Genomic DNA, 25,791 nt, shown 5'->3' with positions numbered 1-25,791 from the left:
TGTGGATGGGGGCGGGGCTGGCCTCCGTGATTGACAGGTGTTCGGGATCACGGGGCGTGGGCGGGGATGACGCCAAGGAAGACGCCGTTTGGTTTGCATTCGGTCATTGCAAGGACGGGAGACGATGGCGCGGCTGTTGTTGCTTAGGAGTCAGTTAATTGTCGCTCGGCAGCTGCGGAGTTATGGCGATAGCAGCCAGGTAGCCACCCGAAGAGGACAGGGGACGGGGGCTCGGTCAGGTCTGAGGGCCCGGCCCAGCCCAGCCCAGGGTGGGATGGGGATGGGGGATGGGCGGAGCGGAGTGATACCCGGTCAGGGGTGACTCGGCCTGCGGATGATGTCGAGCTCGGTGGGTGAGTGAGTGATGGGGCAGCTAGTCCCTCCCGGGCTCCAGCTCGACTTTAACTGGAGGCTGCAGCTCCACTGGGCCTGGATGTGTCTCCCTCCGCATCCTAACCCCCATTCCCCACCTCCCCCACCCCAAAACCCTCATCTCCAGCCTCCCAAGGTCACCGAGTCGGGCGGAGGGTCTGGGAGCCGCAGGCCCGCTCAGCGCTTCATAGTGAAAATGGAGCCCGGCCCTGGCGGAGGAGTGAGGGGGGGAAATGGAGGCCAGAGGGGGGAGGAGAGGGGAGAGAGGAGATGTGGTGGGGAAGGAGGGAGAGGAGGGGAGAGAGGGGGAGGAGGAGTTGGGGGAGAGGGGGAGGAGGAGTTGGGGGAGAGGGGGAGGAGGAGTTGGGGGAGAGGGGGAGGAGGAGTTGGGGGAGAGGGGGAGGAGGAGTTGGGGGAGAGGGGGAGGAGGAGTTGGGGGAGAGGGGGAGGAGGAGTTGGGGGAGAGGGGGAGGAGGAGTTGGGGGAGAGGGGGAGGAGTAGGGGGAGAGGGGGAGGAGGAGTGGGGAGGAGAGGGGGAGGAGGAGTGGGGGGGAGAGGGGGAGGAGGAGTGGGGGGGAGAGGGGGAGGAGGAGTTGGGGGGAGAGGGGGAGGAGGAGTTGGGGGGAGAGGGGGGAAGGAAGAGGGGAGAGTGAGGGGGAGGAGGAGTGGGGGGAAGGAAGAGGGGAGAGTGGGGAGGAGAGGGGGAGGAGGAGTGGGGGGGAGAGGGGGAGGAGGAGTGGGGAGAGTGGGGGGAAGGAAGAGGGGAGAGTGGGGGGAAGGAAGAAGAGAGAGGAGTGGGGGAAGAGGGGGAGGAGGAAGAGAGAGGAGGAGTGGGGGGAAGGAAGAAGAGGGGGAGAGTGGGGGGAAGGAAGAAGAGGGGGAGAGTGGGGGGAAGGAAGAAGAGGGGGAGAGTGGGGGGAAGGAAGAAGAGGGGGAGAGTGGGGGGAAGGAAGAAGAGGGGGAGAGTGGGGGAAGAGGGGGAGGAGAGGGGGGAGGGGCAGATTCTGGGTCATTGGGGAGCTGGAAGGAATTCTGCAGTGTTTGGGCTGGAAGTTTCTAGTTCTCCAGCATTGCCACCTCACAGCCTTGTCTCAGCAATAACTGTAGCTACCAGTCAGCCCGGCATTTCACTCTCTCTTAACTACTGTTTCTAACATGTTCACCTTCTTTACAGCGAAGAGCTTTAATGTTTGCCAGTGGGAACTAGGGAATGGTGAGCCAATTCAGCTTGCATCCTTACTTAGAAGATTAAATTATTTAAATGTGTTAATGGGATGGGGAGCGTGACTGCGCTCAGGCCAGCCAGTGGTTTGTCCATCCCTAGTTGCCCTTGAGAAGGTGGCAGTGAGCTGCCCCACCTTGAGCCACTGCAGCCCGTGTGATGTAGATGCAGCCGCAGCGCTGTGAGGGAGGGAGTTCCCAGGATTTTGACCCAGTGACAGTGAAGGAACGGCGATATGTTTCCAAGTCTGGATGGTCCTTTATTCGGAAGGGAGGGAGACAGAAAGTGGTGAATTACAGGCCAGCTAGGTTGACATCTGTCAAAGGGAAAATGTCAGAAGCTATTATTAAAGATGTAGCAAGGCACTTGGAAAAGTTTAAGGCAATCAGGCTGAGTCAACATGGTTTTCTGAAAAGTAAGTCATGTTTAACTAATTTATTGGAGCTCCTTGAAGGAGTCACATGTGCTGTTAAAGGGGAACCAGTGGAGGTACTGTACCTAGATTCCCAAAAGGCATTTGATAAGGTTATTGTGTGGAAAATAAAAGCTCATGGTGTAGACTCATGGATGTTTGCAGCACAGAAGGAGGACATTCGGCCCATCATGCCTGTCAACAAAGATCTGACTACACTAATCCCATTCTCCAGCACTTGGCCCATAGCCCTAGAGGCTTCACACAAGTGAATATCAGGATACTACTCAAATGTTATGAAAGTTTCTAACTCAACCACCCTTTCAGGCAGTGAGTTCCAGACTCCCACCACCCTCTGGGTGAAAAGATTTCTCCTCAACTCCCCTCTTAGTTAGCCTTCTACCTCTTACCTTAAATCTATGCCTTCTGGTTATTGACTCTTCCACTAATGAAAAAATTGCCTTCCAATCCACCCTACCTATGCCCCTCGTAATCTCATACGTCTCTATCAGGTCCCCTCTCGACCTTCGCTGCTCCAAGAAAAACAACCCCAGCCTATCCAATCTCTCCTCATAGCTCAGACTCTCCAGCCCAGGCAACATCCAGGTAAATCTCTGCACCCTCTCCAATACAATCACATCCTTCCTATAATGTGGTGACCAGAATTGCGTGCAGTACTCCAGTTGTGGCCTAACCAGCGTTTTATACAGTTTCATCATAACCTCCCTGCTCTTGTATTCTATGCCTCGGCTAATAAAGGCCAGTATCCCATATGCCTCCTTAAGCTGCCACCTTCAGGGATCTGTGGACATGCACACCAAGGTCCCCCTGATCTTCAGTACTTTCCAGGGTCCAACCATTCAAAGTTCAATGCCTTGCCTTGTTGGCCCTCCTAAGTGCATTACCTCACACTTTGCTCGTTTGAATCCCATTTGCCACTGCTCTGCCTGCCTGACCAATCCATTAATATCCTCCAGCTTACAGCTATCCTCACTATTTACCACCCTACCAATTTTCATGTCATACCCCCCCTACATTTAAGCCCAAGTCATTTATGTACACCACAAACAGCAAGGGACCTAGCACCAAGACCTGTACAACCCCACTGGAAACAGACTTTCAGTCACAGAAACATCTCTCTACTCACCCCCTGCTTCCTGCCCCTCAGCCAATTTTGGGTCCCATGAGCTTGTAGGGGTAACATGCTGGCATAGATAGAAGATTGGCTATTTATGTCGAGTGTTGTGCCACAGGGCTTAATGTTGGGGCCTCAGCTACTTTACAATTTATATAAATGGTTCGGATGAAGGGACAGAAGGTATGGTTGTTAAATTTGCTAATGAGACAAAGATAGGTAGGAAAGTAAATTGTGAGGAGGATGTAAGGAGACTACAAAGTGACAGGTTAAGTGAATGGGCAAAGATCTGCAAATGGAATATAATGTGGGCAAATGTGAAATGGTCCATTTTGATAGGACGAATAAAAAAGCATATTATCTAAATGGTGAGAGATTGAAGAGCTCTGAGATTCGGAGGGATCTGGGTGTCCTAGTGCATGAATTACAAAAGACTAGTATGCAAGTAATTAGAAAAGCTAATAGAATATTATCGTTCATTGCGAGGGGAATTGAGTACAAAAGTAGGGAGATTATGTTTTAGTTATACAGGGCACTGGTGAGACCACATCTGGAGTACTGTGTATGGTATTATTCACCTTATTTAAGGGAAAATGTAAATGTGTTAGAAGCAGTTCAGAGAAGGTTTACTAGACCAATATCAGGAATGGGTGGGTTGTCTTATGAGGAAAGGTTGGACAGGTTAGGCATGTATTCACTGGAGTTTAGAAGAGTAAGAGGTGACTTGATCAAAACCTTTAAGATCCTGAAGAGTCTTGACAAGAATAGTTCCTCTTGTGAGAATCTAGAACTAGGGGCCACTTTAAAAATAAGGGGTCGCTCATTGAAGACAGAGATTGAGATTTTTTTTCTTTTGAGAGTTGTGTCTTTGGAACTCTCTTCCTCAAAAGGCAATGGAAGCAAGGTCTTTGAATATTTTAAGGCAGAGGTTGATAACTTTTCACCCCCTTGCTTATCAAAAATCTTATCGGAGGTAAGCGGGAGGTTACAATCAGATCAAACGTGATCTTATTGAATGGCAGAGCAGGGTTGAGGGGCCAAACGGCCTACTCCTGCTCCATGTTTGTTAAATTTCGAGGTGCAGTCCGTTTGTTAAATTCCAAGGTGCAACAGGATCTAGGTGTTCTAGTGCATGAGTCACAAAAAGTTAGTATGCAGGCTTCAGCATGTAATCGAGAAGGCTAATGGAATGCTATCCTTTATTACGAGAGGAATTGAACATAAAAGTAAGGATGTTATGCTTCAGTTATGCAGGGCATTGCTGAGACTGCATCTCGAATACTGTGTGCAGTTTTGGTCTCCCTATTTAAGAAAGAATGTATATGCGTTAGAGGTGATTCAGAGGAGGTTTATTAGATACCTGGAATGAGTGAGTTGTCTTATGAGGAATGGTTGGGCAGACTGGACTTGTTTCCACTGGAGTTTAGAAGAATGAGGGGGTGACTTGAGTGAAGTACATAATATCCTGAACGGTATTGACAAGGTGGGCATGGGAAGGATGTTTCCTCTTATGGGTGAGTCCAGAATTAGGGGGCATTGTTATAAAATTATGGGTTGCCCTTTTAGGGCAGAGATGAGAAATTTTTTGAGGGTTGTGTGACTTTGGAACGCTCCACCTCAGAAGATGGTGGAGTGGGGTCATTGAATATTTTTAAGGAGGAGATGGAGTGATTTCCTTGCCTAAGATGAATCTAAGGCTATCGGTGGGGGAGAGGGGGGGGAATAGATGGGAACGTGAAATTTGAAACACAAACAGATCAGTCATAAATGGCCTAATTCTGCTTTATTTCGTATGTTTGTATGTGCATGGCATGGAGGAAAACTTACAGGTGATGGTGTTCTCATGCATCTGCTGCTCTTGTCTTATGTGTTAGAGGTCATCAGTTTGGAATGTCCTGTCAAAGGATCCTTGGTGAGTTGCTGAAATAAAAACAGAAAGTGCTAGAAAAACTTAGCATGTCTGGCAGCATCTCTGGTTAAGTTCCGAAGAAGAATCATATTGGACTCGACCTTAACCCTTGTTTCTTTTCCCACTGATGCCGCTACATCTGCTGAGTTCTCCCAGCACTTTTTAAAAATTTCAGATCTCCAGCATCCTGCAGTAACTCACCAAGGCTCCTTCAACAGCACCTTCCAAACCTGTGACCTCTATCATCTAGAAGAGCAGCAAACACATGGGAACACCACCACCTGCAAGTTCCCCTCCAAGCCACACATTCATCACTGTCGCTGGGTCAAAATCCTGGAGCCCCCCCTCCCTAAAAGCACTGTGGGTGTACAGACACCACCTGGACTAAAGCGGTTCAAGAAGAGGGCTTTTCTTTCAATGAAACCATTCAAGAAGTTGGCTCCCCAAAACCACCTCAGGGGCAATTAGGCATAGGCAATAAATGCTGGCCTAGCCAGTGACACCCACATCCCATGAAATAACTTATAAAAGCAAAATACTTCAGATTTTGTTCTGTTACTGTAGTGCAACTGGTAGATGATACATGCTACTGCCGCTGTGAGCCAGTAGTCAAGGGAGCAAATGTTTAAGATGATGGGGCGAGGTGCTGATCAAGTCAGCTGCTTTGTTTTAGATAGTACTTATAATTCTTAAATGTTGGAGCTGTACTCGTCTAGGCGAGTGGAAAGTATTCCATCACATTCCTGACTTGTGCCTTGTAGACGGTGGACAGGCTTTGGGGAGTCAGGCGGTGAGTTACTTGCTGCTGAATTTCCAGTCTCTGACCTGCTCCACAATATTTACATGTGGCTGGTCCAGTTCAGTTTCTGCTCAATAATAACCTCCAGGATAATGTAGGATTCAGTGATGGTAATCCCAGTGAATGTCAGGGGGAGATACTTTGACTCTTGGTCGTTGCTGGGCACAGGTGTCAATAGTACCTTTGTCATTTTTGCACGAAAGATATTTTGCAAAGGAACCTGAATGGGGCAACTTTATCTGTTGAGTGGCTTGTGACTTTCAGAATCGCTGGTCAGTAGAAAGTGAAGTGAGAAATCGCAATTCCCTATTTCATATCGGTCTTGTTTACTTCCCAGTGATGCAGACTATCGTGCAGGTTAGGTAGTAACTGCTTCACTTGGCACATCATTTGTGATGACAGAATAGAAGCTAACCGAGTTTAGTATCATGGAATAACCTGGCATCTAACTTCATCATTAAAATGGTGCTGGTTTAGAGTCGTCAGCCACCTGAGTGCCCATGGGTTTGCATTGAATATGGTGACAATGCTGCTGAGATGTCGGGCTGTTCCAGTTTGTATACAAGAGCTGTATAATTTCCTTCAAAAGGAAATTGTTTTTCAAGGTAACTTGGATAATATTGTATATATGTTTCTAACACTAAAAACCATATATATTGTGTTTCAGCTAGGAGAATTGGGCAAGGGAGCTGGGAAGGGAGGTGGTGGTGGAGGAAGCATTAGAGAAGCTGGAGGTGCATTTGGCCAAAGGCAAGCAGCAATGGAGGAGAAATACTTCAGGTAAATATTTCTCCAATCTGTGAATTTTGTCATTTATGGCCTGCAGTTTGTTCCGCTCCCCACCCCCATCCTGATCATTTTAATGACCTGAATTTATGTAAGTAATTCAGCTTGCAATCTAATCTACTGATTTGATTGAAGATCCCCTGAATTGAGAGGAGTTAACTCTGGAATTGACAGCCTCTGCAGCTCTCTGTAAACTGTTTAACATTATCTGATGCTTGCTGACAAGAATGGTTAACTTTATTTATATATATATATTTATGTATATATATATATATATATATATATATATATATATATATATATATATATAAAAAACAGAAATACCTGGAAAAACTCAGCAGGTCTGGCAGCATCGGCAGAGAAGAGTACAGTTGACGTTTCGAGTCCTCATGACCCTTCAAGAGAACTCAGTTAACTTTATTTGCCTTCGTATTAAAATTCCAGCTTGATAGCCCAAAGTGAATGTTTGCACTGCAGTTACATACTTGTCCTTGCATTTAATGATACAGATGCATCGGCACAAAGCTAGTGTAGGCTTTCAATGACATTTAAGGCAAAAGCAGATGACTATGTATGCTTTTGTACAATGAATGGTTTCCTGGCTGCAGCTATCACCATCTGCTTGGTATAGTGTACCTTTCAAATAATATATCCAGACCAGAATTAAAGGCATGTATCATGGGAAGTGACAGGACAGAAACATAAGCATTTGACTCGTCAAGATTGTGATGATGTTTTTCTCCACTTGGACCACCACTTTTGTGCATGTTCTCACTCTGCATTTTAAACATTTTCAAGCAACTGTCTAATTTCACTTAAAGAATTAATGGACTCTTCTCTCTGAAATCTGTCCACAAAGATAACCTCTCATCCCTGGTACAATTTAATTCAATCTTATGTTGCACTTTTTCCCACTGCTTTTAGATCCATCCTACAAAGGGTTCCTTACAACTGCTCAGTGCTCCAACTGCGATATCACCTCAGTTGTGCTTTCCATTTTGCCTCTTATAGTCATAATTATCGACTGCTAATTTTTAATGACTGTGTATCTTGCCAAAGTTCCTTTGCCCCTACTATTTTAAAATGTCATTTATGGTGTATTTTCTTAGTAAATGTCTGCTGTGTTGAATTGAGTCTACTGCTCTGTTGTGAGCAAATTGGATCAATCTGTGTCGCATCTTTGCAGGCATCTACTGTGCAGAGCAAAATGTTTTTTGTAAGTCCATATAATTCACATCCACAGTGGTTCTTTTATCTATTCTGATATTTCTTTTAAAATATGACCTCCGTTTGAGAAATCCATGCTGACTGATTGAAAGACTTGTTCCCTGAACTACTTGGTAATTCATTTCCATATTGTGGACTTCAGCAATTTACTCACAATTGATGTAAGGCTGTCTGGCCTACAATTCCTTTGTTTACCCTTGCTTCCTTTTTGAAAGGGGCTGTTGTATTTGCTACCCTTTAGCACAATTTCTTTTTCATGGAATGTTGACAATTTCTGGTCAGAACCTTTGCTATGCCTTCTCTAGGTTTCCTCCGATTTAAATAAATCCATTTAAGTTTCAACTAACTTATGTGCATTAGTTTCTGAGCATCCCAGTCCAATACTCCCTTTCTTTCTCCACTTCCCCCACAACCCCATCCTGTCTGAAAACTGAAATCAAGGATTAGCAAATATTTGCCATTACTTTGCTGTTTGTATCCATCCACTGCCTTAGTTTTCTAATTTCTTGTTTAATGTAAACTGATAAGCTGCCCTCACTATTTTCACTAATTTTTCTCAATTTGTTCTTGGGCATTTTAATTTGCTTTAGTTTTCCAAATTTTTATCCTGTATTTTATTTTTATTATCTGTCCTTTAAGTTTCAAATGTTATATAAACAATGGTTTTTTTACTGGAATTTCAAATTCATATCCTTTCAGCTCATGTTGAAATATCACTTTATCTATTTACCGATTATTCTTAGTACCTGATCACCTTAACTTGCTTTTTCCTAATCAGTTTTTTTCATTACACTTGTGTAATACTTATGAATGATGTGCATCTAGGCTGTCTGATACAATGTAGGCTAACTGCAGGCAGCTGGCAGTAGGTTACTAAGTAATTCACCTGAAGTTCTGATGTAAATTCAAAAGACATGGATAGTTTGAATTCACTAGCCACACCACAATGACAAGTAATTTTAGTCTATTGAGGAAATTAGTTACATGATGGACTCAACTGTGTTTAATATAGCCGAGAAGAATAGGTAATGTGAGATGGAAGTGCTGAAGGCAGATAGTGAACCAGACTGAATATAGAAGATTCAGAAGGGAGGTGAAAAATCAAATAAGAGAAGCAAAGAGGGAGTATGAAAAGAGACTGGCAGCTAACATAAAAGGGAATCCCAACATTTCCTGTTGGCATATAAATAGTAAAAGGGTGGTAAAAGGATTAGGAACCAAAAAAGGGGAGGCAGAGGGCATAGCTTAGATATTACATGAATACTTTACATCTGCCTTTACCAAGGAAGAACATGCTATCCAAGCATGATGAGAGGAGGTAATTCAGACAAGAGAAGGGTTTACAATTGATAAGGGGGAGATATTATTGGACAGTGTACCTGTACTTAAAAGTGGATAAGGCACCGAGACTGGATGAAATGCATGCAACGATACCGAGGGAAGTGGGAGTGGAAATTGCAGAACGCTGACCATAATTTGTTGGTCTTCCTTACGCTCGGGTGGTGCCACAGGACTGGAAAATTGCAAACATTACACCTTTGTTGAAAAAAGTGTGCAGAGATGAGCCCTACTACTACAGGCAAGTCAGTTGAATTTTGGTGGTGGGGAAACTCCTAGAAACAATAATTTGGGACAAAATTAATAATCGCATGGACAATGCAGATTGATTAAGGAAAGCCAGCATAAATTTCTTAAGGGCATATAGCGTTTAACTAACTTGGCTAGTGTTTAACTCACTTGCTGGAGTTTTTTGAAGAGGTAACAGGGTTGATGAGGGCAATGCTGTTGATGTGGTGTGCATGGACTTCCAAAGGCATTTGATACAGTGCTGCACAACAGACTTGTGACCATTGTTATAGCTCATGGAATAAAAGGGACAGCAGCAGCATGGCTGTAAAATTGGCTGAGTGACAGGAAACAATAGTCGTTAAGGCTCTGAAGAAAGCCATACGGACTTGAAATGTTAACTTGTATTTTTTTTCTCCACAGATGCTGCCAGACTGGAGTTTTTCCAGCATTTTCTGTTTTTATTTCAGATTTCCAGCATCCGCAGTATTTTGCTTTTATTCTATAGGTTATGTTGAGCTTTTATAAGACGTTTGTTCGGCCTCAGCTGGAGTATTGCATCCAGTCCTGGGTGTCGCACTTCAGGAAAGATGTAGAAGCATTGGGGAGAGTGCAGAAAAGATTCATGAGGATGGTTCCAGGGGTGAGGAATTTCAGTTATGAAGATAGATTGGAGAAGTTAGATGAGTGAGAGGAGATTTGATATTCAAAATCATGAATGATAGGGAGAAACTTGTGAAAGGATCAAGAACAAAAGGGCACAAATTTTTAAAGTAATTGCTAAAAGCGATAAGAGAAAATCTTTTTCATGCAGCGAGTGGTTAAGGTCTGGAATGCACTGCCTGTGTGTGTGGTGGAGGCAGGTTCAATCGAGGCATTCTAAAGTGAATTAGACTGTTATCTGAAAAGGAGGAACGTGCAGAGTTATGGGGAAAAGATAGGAAAATGTCATTTGGAGAGCTGGTGCAGACATGATAGTCAGATGGCCACCTGCTGCACGGTTACAGTTCTGTGATTCCAATTCTGGTAAAGATCATATTAGTGCCTTGATAAATGTAATGTGTTTTATTGGAATTGGTTTTCTGCTGTAGACTAGAAAGTTATTGTTATGCTGTGGAATGTTTAAACAGCTTTTACCTTTGTACCGAAATCCACAAAAACAAGCTTCACCCTTTTCCCAAATAAACCCCAAAACAATGGTCAGTATGCACACCAAAGGATTTCCCTCTAAACTAGAAGCAAAATACTGTGCATGCTGGAGATTTGAAATAAAAGCAAACTGCTGGAAAAACTCAGCAGGTCTGGCATCATCTGTGGGGAGAGAAAAACAGAGTTAATGTTTTGTGTCCCACATGACTCGATGAGTTTTTCCAGCACTTTCTATTTTTATTTCATTACTTCCCTTATTCTATTCTAACAGTGAGATTGCCAATACAGTATCAAATTAAGGGTGGAGTTGTTCTATTTTCATGTCGACTTAGCAGTGAACTAAGCTTGCTCAAACTCCATGCCAAGGGTCTTGAACCAGCAGATAAACTAAATCCCAAAGTTTCAGAACATCTTTTGGATAAGTTCTTTAGCTAGCTGATTCATAAAACTGGAGATGATAATATGTGATGATTCACTTATTGATTGAAATACTAATACTATACACCCAGACAGTAATGCATGTTAGCTCACACCTGAATTTTGCACAAATGGATTTAATGAAGTGTGAAAATCACACCACTGTGTCTCGAAGGTAACAAGAGGTTTCTTTCTAAGTAAAAATGCATTTGCTTTTTTATAACTTTTTCTTTATGGTCATCTTGCTCAATGCAACATTACCTGATGTTTCATGACTGCCCAGTTGTTCAAACCTATTATTGAACGGAAACGAGCACATTTACCTTTTCAAGGTTACTTAGCCATGGCTTGGGAAAAGCAGTGATTTGTTGTAAATAATTTTTGACAGATGACCTATAGCAGCATACGGCTTTTTTTCAACCGCCTACCAGGTAACTCAAGGCAATTCCGTTTTGTTGCAGGGAAAAGGAAAGTGAACAGATTGCAAATCTGAGGAAGCACCACCAAGAGGAGATTCATCACCATGAAGAGGAAATAAAGCGTTTACAAAGTGAGATAAAACGCCGCAAGCATCAGATCAAGAAGTTGGAGCATACTGATGGCAGTGACAGTGACTAGGATTTCTGATGTTCCTACTTGGCTTTGCGTGTCTCAATCATAGAATTAATAAATGCTGTTTGTGTAATCATGCTTGGATGTAAATTGTGCATTCCCAAATAAAAATACATTTTACGTTCACTTCTTCATACTTAGTCTTATTCTTTACATTATTGGCAGCCTGTGCAAGGTACTAGGGTGTGTGCATATATAAGTGGTTTTTTAACTCTGTGCATAACCAACTGAGTCTTAATCTCTACAAACTGCGTATTGTTCCATACACATGCATTTGAGATTTTGACCATTAAAACGCTTCTTTTAAAGAACATGTGATGACCAGAATTTGCTTATATTAATTCTAAATGAAATTAGTTGTCTTAGAATGTTGCTAAGACTCGGGAACAAATGTTGATCCTGTAAGACTTTTTTTTTCTTCAAAAAATATGACCAGTTTCTTAATGCTGAAGGATTTATAGCTCCCATCAGTTTACCGTTTGTCTTTTCCTATGCAGAATTTAAAAGGCACTGTGTCTGGCTGGAGTTAACTGTCAATTGTATGTAAGCCAAAGGAGCTTCACTCATAATATTGCACGTTAACTACTACAGTTAAAAGTAAACAAATTTACAACCAAACTGTTATTTTAGCTTCATAAATCATTCTTGTAGAATATTCCATTTTTTATATTGTCAAAAAAATCTTTGCTGTATTAAGTGATGCAGCAGAGCTTCCTGGGTAATCTAATGGTTAAACATCGTCCTGAGCAAAGCACTATTTAGTACAAACCAGGTGAACTCCACATTCAACCCTCCATGTGGCCTCTGTAAGGTTGCTGCAATTAGCCTGGAGCTCCAGGCTACTAGTTTTATTCGGGATGGTGCAAGGTGGGAAATTGACAATGTTTTTTGTTCTAATCTTCTGGCCTTGCTGGGAAGCGAGAGTAGATACATGGAGTAGAATGGACATGAATTCAAATCTTTCAGTTAAATAGAATAACATCAGATTTGAATGCCTAGAACATCAAGGTGGCTGGCATGTTGCAAGTACCTACACTATTTTGAATATAGATGCCTAAATTAGCTAATGGGAAAAAAAATCAGCATTTGGACAACAGTTTGTAGAAATCGGAGGCTGTGCACATACTTCTATAGCCCAGAGTTTTGCCTAATAGTATTTACCTATAGGGAGCCAAGCAACAACTGAAGTGCTACATGTCTAATTTATGGAATTGTGGTTCAGTTGATGCAATATTTGTTTGCAGTCCTGTGAATGGCAAAGCCACTGTATTTTCTATGAGTAACAATTCAAACATTTTGGGGGGGAAGGTGGGTTTGTGCCATATGGTTTTAGTTATCAAGTAACTACTAAATGGTAGACTCAGTAATTGTACTTCTATGTCTGCAGCACTCAAGTGACTATTAATGATTAACTGTCTGTCTCATTAGGACCTGTTGTAGAGCTGAAATTCTTCCAAAGGTGGCAATGTTAGTTAAACGACATACACTTTATGATATGGAAGGTGGTATTTTCTGGGCTGACTAAATCCCGAAGGAAAACTTGGTCAAGCTGTACAACAATTTTGCAATGTATATTTATTACGAGAAGGTATTTGTGCTGAAGTCGGAAGTAAGGATTCCACTACCATTTTTGAAGCTTTTAAATATTAAAGCATTTGTTAACAAAAAATAAAACTTAAACACACAAGATTACAGATACACAGTTAAATTTAGTCTTATAACATCTCCCAAAAGATTTTTACTTAGCTGGACTCTCAAACAAACACCCTTTTCCAGGCCACAGTCCCTATAGATTTTTACAAAATATCCAGCAATATTACCACAAGACACCCACTGTTGCTGTAAAGAAGGTATTTCACAAGCTTCTCTCTCACCTCCTCCTCCCCCCCCCCCCCCCCCTTCACTTGACCACAGAAATACAAGGCTTGTAACAAAGCCTTGCTTTCTGGAGCAACCAGACACTTCTCTGAGGAGGCTAGAAGCTGCTTACTTCACAGGATTGTGCTCACACAGCACACTCTTCAAAATCACATGGCCAAACACCTCATACAGCTGTCAATCTTTCCTTAAATTCATTTTTCCACGTCCATCCTTAAACCCATTTTTTTAAGCTTTCTTTTGAAAGCTATCTCTTCCAGAATCTCAAAATCTTTCATGTTTGTCTTTATGGCCACCACTTTCAGGAAAAATAAACTTTGCTTTATTTATTTATGACCTTTGCCAGTTGTAAGATTTCCTTTTTCTCCCTTTGAAATTCAATAGCTAAAAATTCACTCTTCACTTATCTCCCAGTGTGAACTTCTATTCATGCTGTATCTACTAGTATCCCATCTTAGCTCACTCATCTCCACTTCAAAATGTCTATTTTACGCCTAACCCTTTGATTTAAACCTTGCAGTCTGACTGTCTTCAGTCTAATTAAATGTCACTACCCACCTCCCCCTCCCCGCCCACCCCACAAACCTCCTTCACAGTATCCCAAAGGAATATTAGAAAAATATTTTCTTTACAATTGTCTCGAAATATATTGGGTTCAGGCTTGTCAAATCGATCACTAGAGCATAGGAGTAGGCCATTCAGCCCCTTCAGCCTGCTCTGCCGTTTAACTAGATCATAGTTGATCTACCTCAACACCATCTTCCCACAATATCCCTGTGCCCTTTGATGTCATTGCTATCTAGAAATCTGTCAATCTCTGCTTTGAACATGCTCAACCACTGAGCCTCCACAGCCCACCGGTGTAGAGATCTCCAAAGATTCACCACCATCTTACCGAAGAAACTTTTCCACTCTTTGGTCCTAAATGGCCTACTCCTAATTCTGAGACTGTCCCATGCTTCTAGAACCCTCAACCAGGGGAAACCACCTTCCTGCATCTACCCTGTTGAGCCCTGTAAGAATTTTGTACACTTCAATGAGGTCACATCTTATTCTTCTAAACTCTAGAGAACACAGGCCCAGTCTCCTCAGTCTTTCCTCATAGGACAATCCCACCATTCCCCTGGTTAGTCTGGTGAACCTTTGTTGCACTCCCTCTATGGCCAGCATACCCTTCCTTCGGTAAGCAGACCAAAACTGCACGCATTACTCTAGGTGAGGTCTCAGCAAGGCTCCATACAACTACAGCAAGACTTCCTTACTCCTGTCCTCAAATCATCTTGCAATAAAGGCTAACATACCACCTGCATGCTAGCTTTCAGTGACTCATGATCAAGGAAATCCAGGTCCCTTTTGACATGAGCATTTTTCAATCTCTTCCCATTTAAAAAATACTCTGCATTTCTGTTTTTCCTACAAAAGTGGATAACTTCACATTTTTCCACCTTATATTCCATCTGCCATGCTCTTGCCCACTCACTTATTCAGTCTAAATCTCCTTGAAGCCTCTTTGCATCCTCCTCACAACTCACATTCCCACCACTTTTATGTCATCAGCGAACTTGGGAATATTACATTTGGTCCCCACATCAAATCAATTGATATCAATTGTGAATAGCTGGGGTCCAAGAACTGATCTTTGTGGTACCCCAATAGTCACAGCCTGCCAGCCTGAGAATGATCTGTTTATCCTTACTCTGTTTTCTGTCCATTAACCAATCCTCAATCCATGCCAGTATATTACCCCCAATCACTTGAGCTCTAAATTTGTTTATTAACCCCCATGTGTGTCCTTATCAAAAGCCTTCTGAAAATCCAAATACAGCACATCAACCGGTTCTCCCTTATCCATTCTGCCAGTAACGTCCTCAAAAAGCTCCAACAAGTTTGTCAAATATGATTTCCCTTTCATAAATCCATATTGACTCTGGCCGATCTCACCATTATTTTCTAAGTGCCCATCCTTCAGAATAGATTCTAGCATTTTCCTGACGAGTGATGTCAGGCTAACAGGTCTTTCATTCCCTGTTTTCCCTCTCCCTACTTTGTTAAATAGTGGAGTGACATTTGGTACCTTCTAATCTGCAGGCACCATTCCAGAATCTATCGGATTTTGAAAGATAATCACCAATGCATCCAATATCTCTACAGTCAACTTTTTCAACACTTTGGGGTGTCGATCATCATGACTTACTAAGTTGATGCCGAATGATGTTACTGCAAAGTACAGTACTGCTGAAATGATCAGCCATGTCCATCTGCTGTTAGTGACAAGATGCATCCTCCATCAATGGGTGATTCTCCATTTTCAACCCAACCCATTACATGTGAACCATCATTGGGATACGATCTGTAGTGCCTGCCTCAAGTAGGGAAAGGCTAAAGGGCGCATAGAAACTATCTCTCCAATAAAGCTAGATAGGAATATAAGCTGTGAGGAAGACACAGGGTTACAAAGAGATATGGACAGGTTAAGTAAGGTGGGACATGGAGTGCAGTGTGAAGACAGTGCTAACAACAGAAATGGAGAATATTTAAAGGTTGAAACTCTAGATGTGCAGAGGAGAGTGTACTTGTACATGGAACACAATGTTTGCATGCATGTACAGCAAATGATTGGCTTCTTGTCCTTCATTGCAAGGGTTTGGAATAAAAGAATAAGGAAATTTTGCTGCAATTGTAGAAGAGTTTTATGAGACTATAACTAGGTTATAGTGTGCAGCTTTGATCTCCATTTCAAAGCAAGGATAGATTTGCATTGGAGGTGGTACAACAAAGGTTCACTAGATTGGTTCCTGGGATGAAAGTGTTGTCCTATGATGAAATACTGAGTGAACTGAGCCTTTGCTCTGGAGTTTAGAAGAATGAGAGGTGATCTCATTGAAACATGCACAATTCTAAAGGCCTTGTCAGGATAGACATACAGGCTTTTTGCCCTGGTTGGGGAATCTAGAACATGGGCACAGCCTCAAAATAAGGGGTGAATCAGTTAGGTCAATGATGAGGAGAAATTTCATCACTCAGAGGGTTGTGAATTCTCCAGTGTTCAGTATATTCAAAGCTGAGATGGACAGGTTTTTGATCTCATAAAATCGAGAGATATCTGGGAAGGTGGAGTTAAGGGAAATGATTGCACTGAATGGTAGAGTAGGGTCAAAAGGCCCAATGGGTGTACTTCTGCTCCTATTTCTTATGTCCCCAAACCTGTGACTCATGTCCATGGAAGGGCTGAAAGATTGAAGCCAAATTGAAAATAGAAGCCTACCATATCTTTTTAAAGTGAGGCACACAATTCCAGAAATGAAGGAACTAAACAGTAAGGGAACGAGATGCAAAGACAATTGACAATACCATATGATCACGGTACATGCAATGAAATCCAGATGTGGCTAATTGCATTTTCAATCAGTGAATAAAAAGAGTAATAGTCAGAGTTGGGAATATGATCTTAAGTACAAATTCACACAAAGTATGCATGTTTACATTAACTACTTTGTGCATTTGTTGATAAAATGGCAACAAATAATATTTGGTTATTTTTAATCATTGCAAATAATTTACTTTTTACTGAATGATGATCGATGTTAAGTGAATGTACTTCACTTTTGTATATTTACTACAACTGGCATTCATATAGCACACTTAACACGGATAGATTCAGCAGAGCATGTTAAAGGAAGACAGGTAGGGCAGTTTAGGGAAGGAACTCCAGAGCTTAAGGCATAGGTGGTTGATAGCACCTAAGCGATTGATGGAGTGATTAAAATCCAGAATGTTCAAAGGCCAGAATGAGAGAAGAGCAGAGATCTGGCAGGGCTGCAGGTTTGGAGGAGTTTTCAGAGATAGAGAGGAGCGAGATCAAAGAGAGATTTGAATAGATGGGTGGGGATTTTAATATCGAGGTGTGGGTTAACTTGCAGCCAAGTGAACGGCAACGAGCAGAGGGGTGATGGGTAAATAGAACTTGGTGTGAGTTAGGATACAGGCAGCAGAGTTTTGGATTAATTTGAGTCTATGGAAGGTGGAAGATTGGAGACCGACCAGATGTGAATTGGATTATTTTAGCTGTGTTGTGTTAGAGTATGCTGGGTGTTCTCTACTAAAATTAGTGCACTATATGATGCTGTTGTAGCCACACGTGGCTAGCTAGGAATTTTGTTTGGACAACACAATTGTACCAAATTTTAAAATCTCTTGAATCCAATAGATATGTTGCAAGATAGTAACTGTAAATTTGTAAACTGTAAAGAATAGTTAATAGTCGAGAAAAGTACCATCAGCCAATGAGACAGAAAAAACAAATATTTTAAAGAGGATCAGGGAAGGATGCCTAATGGCTGATTATATTGTGTAAACTAAGTTTTTATAAATTTGGTCAAATTAAGGTTGCAACCAAGAAGTTCTGCTTCAGGCTGCAACAATTTGAATTTACAACAAGCAGTTAGGAATCTTTCTAGCAATACTGTGTAAAGGAAATTAAATAGTTGCTTAAAGTTTTTAAAATTCTTTCACTGGATGTGGGTGTCACTGGCAAAGCCAGCATTTGTTGTTCAAGAGGTTAGTAGTAATGGTAGTGGTTTTGATACAACTGAGTGCTAGGCTATTTCGGGGAGCAGTTAAGAGTCAACCGCATTGCTGTGGGTCAAAGTCATGTAGGCCAGATCGGATAAGGATGGCAGATTTCCTTCCCTTAGGGACACGAGGGAATATTAAAGCGTACAGGGAAGAAACCGGAAAGTTATTGTGACCAACGTGGAGTAAAATACCAGGATGGAGTTGAGGAGAGAGGCTAGTGGTAATTTATTTAAACAGAGGCGATTGAAAGGAGGGTTACTAGATTGATACCTGGAATGAGCGGGGTTATCTTAGGAGGAAAGTTTGAACAGACTGGGCTTGTTTCCACTGGAGTTTAGAAGAGTGAGGGGTGATTTGATTGAAGTATATAAGATCCTGAATGGTCTTGACAAGGTGGATATGGAAAGGATGTTTCCTCTTGTGGGTGAATCCAGAACTAGGGAACACTGTTTTAAAATTAGGGGTCACTCTTTTAGGACAGAAATGAGGAGAAATTTTTTCTCTCAGGGCACTATGCAACTTTGGAACTCTCTGCCTCAGAAGGTGTTGGAGGCGGGGTCATTGAATATTTTTAAGGCAGAGGTAGATCGATTCTTGTCAAGCGAGGGAATCAAAGGTTACCGGGGTTAGATGGGAATGTGGAAATTGAAACACAAGAAGATCAGCCATGATCTTATTGAATGGTGGAGCAGGCTCGAGGGGCCGAATGGACTACTCCTGTTCCTATTTCTTATGTTCTTCGGCCTGCTATAGTAGGATATGTTTTTCAACACGGAATGGTTGAGGCAAAGGCTATTACATCTTTCAATGGAAAAGTGGTTGAATATTTGAAGGTGAAAGGAAGAGAATGGCAATGTGATTAGTTTGGCACTTTCGCAGCAAAGAATTAGGTACAGGAACAATAGGCTGAAGGATCTGTTTCTGTGCTCTACCATGTCAAGATCCTACAAGGTGAGGACATGGAAGATAAGGGCAGGAAGTTTCTCATTTGGAAACAAAAGCAAGACATTCTGGAGGCCGGAAATTTGCTGTGCTATGGATTGCAAAATGTTTCCAGTTGCAATCTGAAGAGGCAAACAGCAATGTTAACATCCTTAGAAAGGGGGGGGGGGGTAAAAAAAATTCCAATTGACCCCGACGTGATTTGAACACGCAGCCTTCTGATCTGGAGTCAGACGCGCTACCGTTGCGCCACGAGGTCTTGGTACCGGCGAGGCGAATCCTTGCTACTAATCAGCTGCTGCGATGTGTCATCTTGCAGTTGTACGGCTCTAGGGAGGAGCTGTCAATCATGGGTGGTGACGACACGCAGGGAGGGGCCTGGTCTACCGGAAAGGTCGAGAGGGGAAGGGAGGGGCGGGGCCGGTTCTCAGTGGCGTCACGAGGGGGCGGGGCGGGACCTGTTCCCAGTGGAGTCACTAGGGGAGGGGGAGGGGGAGGGGGAGGGGGAGGGGCCGATCGCCCCGGCGCTTCGCGGAGCCCCTGCTCTTTAAGCCCGGAAACCCCGCGCCTCCTTCCTTTTCGTCGCCATGGCGGACGGCTTCAACAAGGTGCTGCCGCCGCTCTCGTTGCGAATGGGCCTCGGCGCCCGGCGGATCCTTATACCCGCTCCCCCCAGGTCCCATTTAATAGGGGTCGGGGGGGTGGGGGGTGAGAAATGACCGGCGCCGGCTGACCTCCCGCGGGTTTTCCCTGTGTGTGGGGAGGGGCGGGCCCCCGGCCCGGCTGTGGTATGAGGCCTGAGCGCTGGGGTGAGCTGGAAGGGCCTGGGGCGCGGGTCAGGCCGGAGCCGCTGCCCAAGGGCGTGGAGCCGGTGGAGGGAGGGGAGAGAACCCTTCCCTCCCCTTCCCTCCACTCCAGCGCCGCGTCTCCAGCTGCAGCCGGCCTGAGGCCTGGTGTGACTGGGGAGGAGGCCGCGCGCTGATGAGCCCCTGAGCTCCCATGTGCTGCTGCTGCTGTAGGCCCAACGTGTGCGTCAGTAAAATCGCCGCTGCCACACGCTGGGCTTTGGAGGCGGCTTATAATGTGGGTTAAGCAGCCTTTCTAACATAACCTCTCTCGTTTTGCTCTGCAGGTCCTGCTCCTCGATGGCCGAGGCCACCTCCTTGGCCGCCTGGCTGCCATTGTAGCTAAACAGATCTTACTAGGTACTCCTCATTTACTCCCTACATTGTAAGGCATTTCGTCTAGCATGTGGATGATGAATGATTTAGTTTTGAAGGTTTCAGTGAGAATACTTTTCATGCACTACCATCTGAAGCACAATTGTATCATGATCCAGTTTTGCTTGTTTAGCCGTACCTAATGTTTCAGTCGTACTTAAACTTGGCTCTCCTCTTTTGAAAAGGCCACAAAGTGGTGGTGGTGAGGTGTGAAGGGATTAACATCTCTGGCAACTTCTACCGAAATAAACGTAAGTGTCTTTTCTCGTCCTTCACCCGCACGCGCAACCCCCCACACCAGAAGAATTTGTGTTTTATACGTAAAAAACCAATTTTATAAAAGCTTATTTATTGGCGGATCGGTTTATGTTGCTTGTAGCTGCAACTGAATTTGTAAGTGTTTCTGTCTGTGATGAGTTACTGTGTTTTGAGTTTCTCGACAATGAGAATACCTCACATGCACTACCATCTGAGACACATCAAGATAAAATGATCTTTTTGATTTCCAAATCACTTGTATTCAAGTCTAGAGTTTAATTCATTTATGGATGTACGCTAAATCAGATGTGTCTACACTTTTTCAAGTAATTTTAAATGTATCAAGCATTAGATTTTGGTGTAGTCAAATGGTGTTTAATTTATTCTGCACGGATATTCAGTTACCTCTCTCTCTGTGTAGTTAAGTATCTTGCTTTTTTGCGCAAGAGGATGAATACTAACCCCTCTCGTGGCCCATATCACTTCAGAGCACCAAGCCGGATCTTCTGGAGGACAGTAAGAGGTAATATTTTGCTTTTAACTTGATAGTTAAGCACATATTAATGTCAATGCAGATATATAGCTGTGGAAAATTGCTTGATCAGGCTAAGATTGAGACAGTTATTGTATTGTTTGAGGACACTAAATGGGATACACCGACAGCAGCTTGCAGTTATAGTTCCTTCAAATCTTATTTACCCTACGCTAATTTGCTCATGGTTTGGGAGGCTTCTGGTTTTTATTTTTAATTTTAATTAATCCCAAAGCAGAACCGCTTTCCTTGTCCTGTCTATGTCATTGGTCCCCATTTGGACCATGACAACTGGAACCCCCTGGCCCCCGTTCTTCCAACCCAAAATCGATATCTCGATACCTGGCACCGGGCAGGCAACATGGCTGCCTGGATTTCTGCTCTCTGATGCAGAGAACTGCCTATCCCCCTACTATACTGTCCCCTACTACCACTACATTCCTATTTACTTTCCACCCCACCACATTTGAATGGCTTCCTGTGCCATGGTGCCACATTTGCACATCCACCCTACAGTCCCTGCTCTTATAAGGTGCAAAACCTCTAACCTGTGGGACGATTGCAAAGGCTGAGGCTCCTCCACTTCTACCTTCTCGGCCCCCTTGCCCTCCTCCACTTCTACCTTCTCGGCCCCCTTGCCCTCCTCCACTTCTACCTTCTTGGCCCCCTTGCCCTCCTCCACTTCTACCTTCTCGGCCCCCTTGCCTCCCTCACTCGTAGTCACACACCTGTCCCTGTTCAAATCAGAGACCCCAATCCTTAGGGGTGTGACTGTCTGGCTCAGTGTCATAATTTGTTTATTGCTGGGTGTTCTAATATTTCTATGTAAATGCAGTGCTGTTCAAACCCATTTGTGTATCAACTGCTTACATTTCCAGAGATGTGGATCCTAATTGAATAGTTGACTGTTTTGCATCGATGCATTGTATACAGAAACACTTAATTGGACTGTGGTTACTTTAAGGTATGTTGCCGCACAAGACAAAGCGAGGTCAAGCTGCCTTGGACAGACTGAAGGTCTTTGATGGGATCCCTCCTCCATATGACAAGGTGCACAACTTTGCAAGTTTCTCAATAATTCATGTTCCTGTTCTGTCAATGATGAATTATTATTACCTACATTGTTTGATCTTTTAAATGAGAACAAACTTAATACTGAGATAGAATAGGCTCTCTTATACTCATTTTTGTTTTGTTGGCCTGTTTTAATCTATAAAATTTACATTTGCAGAGGAAACGTATGGTTGTGCCAGCAGCCCTGAAGATTGTACGTTTGAAGCCAACTCGTAAGGTAACACTGAACATTGCAACTGGTGTGAAAAGCAGTTTTTACTTAGAATCCACGGCTCATCAAAACATAGGTTACAGCACAGGAGGAGCCCATTTGGCCTGTCAGGCCCCCGATGGCTCTCTGCAAGAGTAATTTAGATAGTCCCATAACTTTGCAAACTTTTCCCTTCAAGTAGTTAACAATTCCCTTGTGAATCTGCCTCCAGTGCACACCCAGGCAGTACATTCCAGATCCTAAGTGATCGGCAATTATTTTTAAAAGTTTTTTTTTCCTCCTCCCATCACATTTGGTTCTTTTGCCATTCACCATAGATCTTTGCCCTCTGGTTCTCTGCCCTTCCACCACTCTGTCTAGACCCCTCATGATTTTGAACACCTATCAAATTGCACCTCAACTTCCTCTAAGGATGACCCCAGCTTCTCCATTCTTTCCACTTTACTGAAGCCCCTTATCCCTGGTACCATTCTTGTAAATCTTTTCAGCACCCTCTAATTCTTTCATATCCTTCCTAAAAGTGTGGTGTCGCGGATTGGGCAATATGATTGAGGCCAGACTGGTATTTTATAAAGGTTCATTGTAATTTCCTTGCCTTAGTACTCTTGCCACTGTTTATAAAGCCCAGGATTCCATATGCTTTAAACACCACCTCGACCTGGCATCTAAGGGTTAATTCAGAGCTTGGGTTAATGCTAACTGGTGACCCTTACTAGAAATGTGCAGACAATAGCAACTGTATTTATATAGCACCTTCGTTATAATAAAAGGCACTTCACATGTAAAGCAACATTAGACACCCAATCCTACAAGAAGGGCAGAGAGCTAAAAGCTTGCTAGAAGTAGGTTTTACACAACATCTTGAAGAAAGATGTGGTGAGATTAGGGGGGAAATTTCACCAGAGTTTGAGGCCTTGGTAGCACATCCTCCAATGGTGGAGATTTTAAGATTGGGGATGCTCAAGAGGTCAGAATTAGATTGAGTACAAAGTGGTGAAAGGTCATCTTGATTGGCTGCTTGTGCAGGATATTTCTCATGCATGATCCTATTGCTGAAAAAACCTATTTTCAGTGGTTTGAAATCATCTACTGTGAGCTGAAATTGGCCACATGGGAATGTTGGAAGGATTTGATGGATTAATGATACTAAGCCTGGATTTCGAGTTATTAATGACATTGAACCTTGTTTATGTAATGAATTATAAATAATTTTTGTCAAGTTCTTGAACTGTTTTAAGGTCAAATGATCTTTTGAGATCAAATTTTACATATTAAATCATAATTAATGTTACCACTCTCGCCATGAAACCTTCAAACAACTTTAATTTCGTACTGCTGATGGATTAAAATACTTTTTGAAAGATTATATTGTAATCATTATATGCATATATGTGTATGGATTCACAGGCACTGTATGGTGTCTGGCTTGCAATTGTTCCATTTATTAACTAACTGAATAGCGTCCTTGACTCCAGACATTGTTTCCTTGCAGTTTGCTCTCCTTGGTCGCCTTGCTCATGAAGTTGGTTGGAAATACCAGGCAGTTACAGCCACTCTTGAAGAGAAGCGTAAAGAAAAAGCCAAGCTTCACTATGAGAAAAAGAAGAAAACTTTAGTAAGTAATGATTACATTGTTACACCCTTCAGCTTATTGCAATTTTATCAGATGCCAAATGCTGTACACTCCCTGAAAGAATGCTCCTGCCTTCTGCAGTTGCCTTATCCATAAGGTATATGAGCCCAGCTAACTTCCCACAATTAGTTTCCCATCCAACCAGCTGGCCATGATATCCCAGCCTACCTGAGTTGAAATTGGGAATTCTTTGCTGGTGCCCAATGTAGTGTGTGGACCCCTAATTTGTTTTGGCGTTGTAGGCCCTGTTTTGATTCGATAGTCTACCGTGTTCAAAAAAGACTCTTTTAAATTTGTGGCATCATTGTAGTTTCCTTAGTAATAATTGTGTATGTACTTGGATTAAAGTGAAAAGTTACAATGGTGTTTGTCTATTAAATAGTTTCCTGTTTTATCAATGATTTTTATAAATTCTGTTCACAGAAACTGAAGAAGGTAGCTGAGAAGAATGTTGAAAGCAAAATTGCCAAGTACACTGCAGTGCTGAAACAATATGGTGTTCTTGTTTAATATATTCACTCAGAGGCATTGACAATAAAAGTTGTAGAAAAAATTGGTTTACTAGTGCCTTTAATTCTTTTGAGGATCTTCTCTCAGTTGAAGCTTGTTTACCAAGATGAAGGAATTCTTCATTTACAGACTAACCTGTGCTTTTTGACCTTAAATGAGTGCTTAACACTTTATATACATACCTACCAATTATTATTTTTACTCTTGTCCGGACCTACCCGCATAGCTAAAGGATAATGTGCCATTCATCATCTTCTGTAAGGACAGAAAAACAGTGAGCACAACATCAAATTTCATCCAGTAGCCTTTATTTTCCCCTTCGGATTATACAATCAATGTTTAGAAACCCCCAAAGTTACTCTTGTAGCATGAAAACTAAACTTTCATAGTGTATCTTGCTTTCAATTTAAATGTTAACAAATTTGTCACAATATATGTTGGATTTTGTAGTTCCACAAGAGCAATAAAATCTGCAACTCAAAATTTTGCAAGAACTTCCAGGAATCAAAATAGAAATTAATTCTAGCCTTCAAACAGGAAATAACATGAAAATATTTCTCTCATACATTTACTAAAATAATAAACCACCTTTTTGAATTATGCAGTTTATTAGTGGGAACTTTGAGGTGGCAATAAAACATTTTTTGTCTAGTTTAATTCATATCTTTTCCCAGCTAGTATCAATTTTTATCACTTTTGCACTAGAATATTTGAACCAGTTGCATTCTTTTCCCTCGTCTGTCTTGCTGAAATGTGTATTTCCTGCAAGTGTCATCCTTTCTTCCTTTAACATATTCCAGTCAAGCCTTCGCATCATGCTTAAACTATATCCATCAAAACTTTGCTTCTCGTTCCCCCTGTCCCCCTCTCCAAGGTATGTGACAGGGAATTTTCAGCTGACCTGTGGAGTTCCATCCTGCATGCCAGCTGTAGTGTGTGTATTTGAAACTACGTTGCTTAGACAGCAGTGACACAGAAAACCAAAGTTTAGAACATACTTGGTATGTGTTACAGTTGCACTCAGATTGGTCAGTTGCTGTGGCAATGTACTTTTTACATGCATGTTGTAGTCTGGGGCTATGGACAGTGATGGTAGAGGTTTCAACTTTCCATCACATGGCTGACCAGAAATCTCTCCTGCTCTTACTGCTGCCGTTGGCATGTATTGGAAGGATTTACAACAGGATTTACAGCTGCTTGGCTATGTTATGAGCGCAGGCTTCCTTGGCCATTAAATCTTAAACTGGAGTTTCTGGCTCAGGCAAGGTGGGTGCAAACGTTGCAGCTGCTGACTTTTATGTATAGGTTATTGGGAGGTCCTCTTTCCTACACACTAGTTGACCAGAGATGTG

General features: G+C 42.7%; 2 protein-coding genes and 3 non-coding genes across 5 annotated transcripts; 4 read left to right on the top strand and 1 right to left on the bottom strand.

The window, feature by feature from the left end:
- Window positions 1–31: 31 nt before the first annotated feature.
- On the top strand, window positions 32–11,732 carry atp5if1b (ATP synthase inhibitory factor subunit 1b). The gene is made up of 3 exons (XM_041213033.1): window positions 32–199; window positions 6,517–6,629; window positions 11,456–11,732. The coding sequence occupies exons 1-3, from the start codon at window positions 125–127 to the stop codon at window positions 11,610–11,612; spliced, it is 345 nt and encodes a 114-aa protein (XP_041068967.1). The 5' UTR covers window positions 32–124; the 3' UTR covers window positions 11,613–11,732.
- A 7,456-nt stretch (window positions 11,733–19,188) lies between these two features.
- Window positions 19,189–19,260, bottom strand: trnaw-cca. Its single transcript has one exon. It is a non-coding gene; the product is annotated as a tRNA-Trp (tRNA).
- Window positions 19,261–19,522: 262 nt separating this feature from the next.
- On the top strand, window positions 19,523–24,511 carry rpl13a (ribosomal protein L13a). Its single transcript, XM_041213583.1, has 8 exons — window positions 19,523–19,609; window positions 20,134–20,206; window positions 20,407–20,472; window positions 20,901–21,002; window positions 21,976–22,061; window positions 22,243–22,302; window positions 23,789–23,911; window positions 24,353–24,511. Exons 1-8 carry the CDS (start codon window positions 19,589–19,591, stop codon window positions 24,437–24,439), a joined length of 618 nt encoding a protein of 205 aa, XP_041069517.1. The 5' UTR covers window positions 19,523–19,588; the 3' UTR covers window positions 24,440–24,511.
- LOC121292030 lies at window positions 20,624–20,700 on the top strand. The gene has a single exon (XR_005946156.1). It is a non-coding gene; the product is annotated as a small nucleolar RNA Z195/SNORD33/SNORD32 family (small nucleolar RNA).
- LOC121292031 lies at window positions 22,102–22,177 on the top strand. Its single transcript, XR_005946157.1, has one exon. It is a non-coding gene; the product is annotated as a small nucleolar RNA SNORD34 (small nucleolar RNA).
- Window positions 24,512–25,791: the final 1,280 nt, after the last annotated feature.

The sequence above is a fragment of the Carcharodon carcharias genome, chromosome 19 (genome assembly GCF_017639515.1).
Source record: "Carcharodon carcharias isolate sCarCar2 chromosome 19, sCarCar2.pri, whole genome shotgun sequence".
NCBI classification, from domain to species: Eukaryota; Metazoa; Chordata; class Chondrichthyes; order Lamniformes; family Lamnidae; genus Carcharodon; species Carcharodon carcharias.
This window is presented reverse-complemented; position numbering and strand designations above follow the sequence as displayed.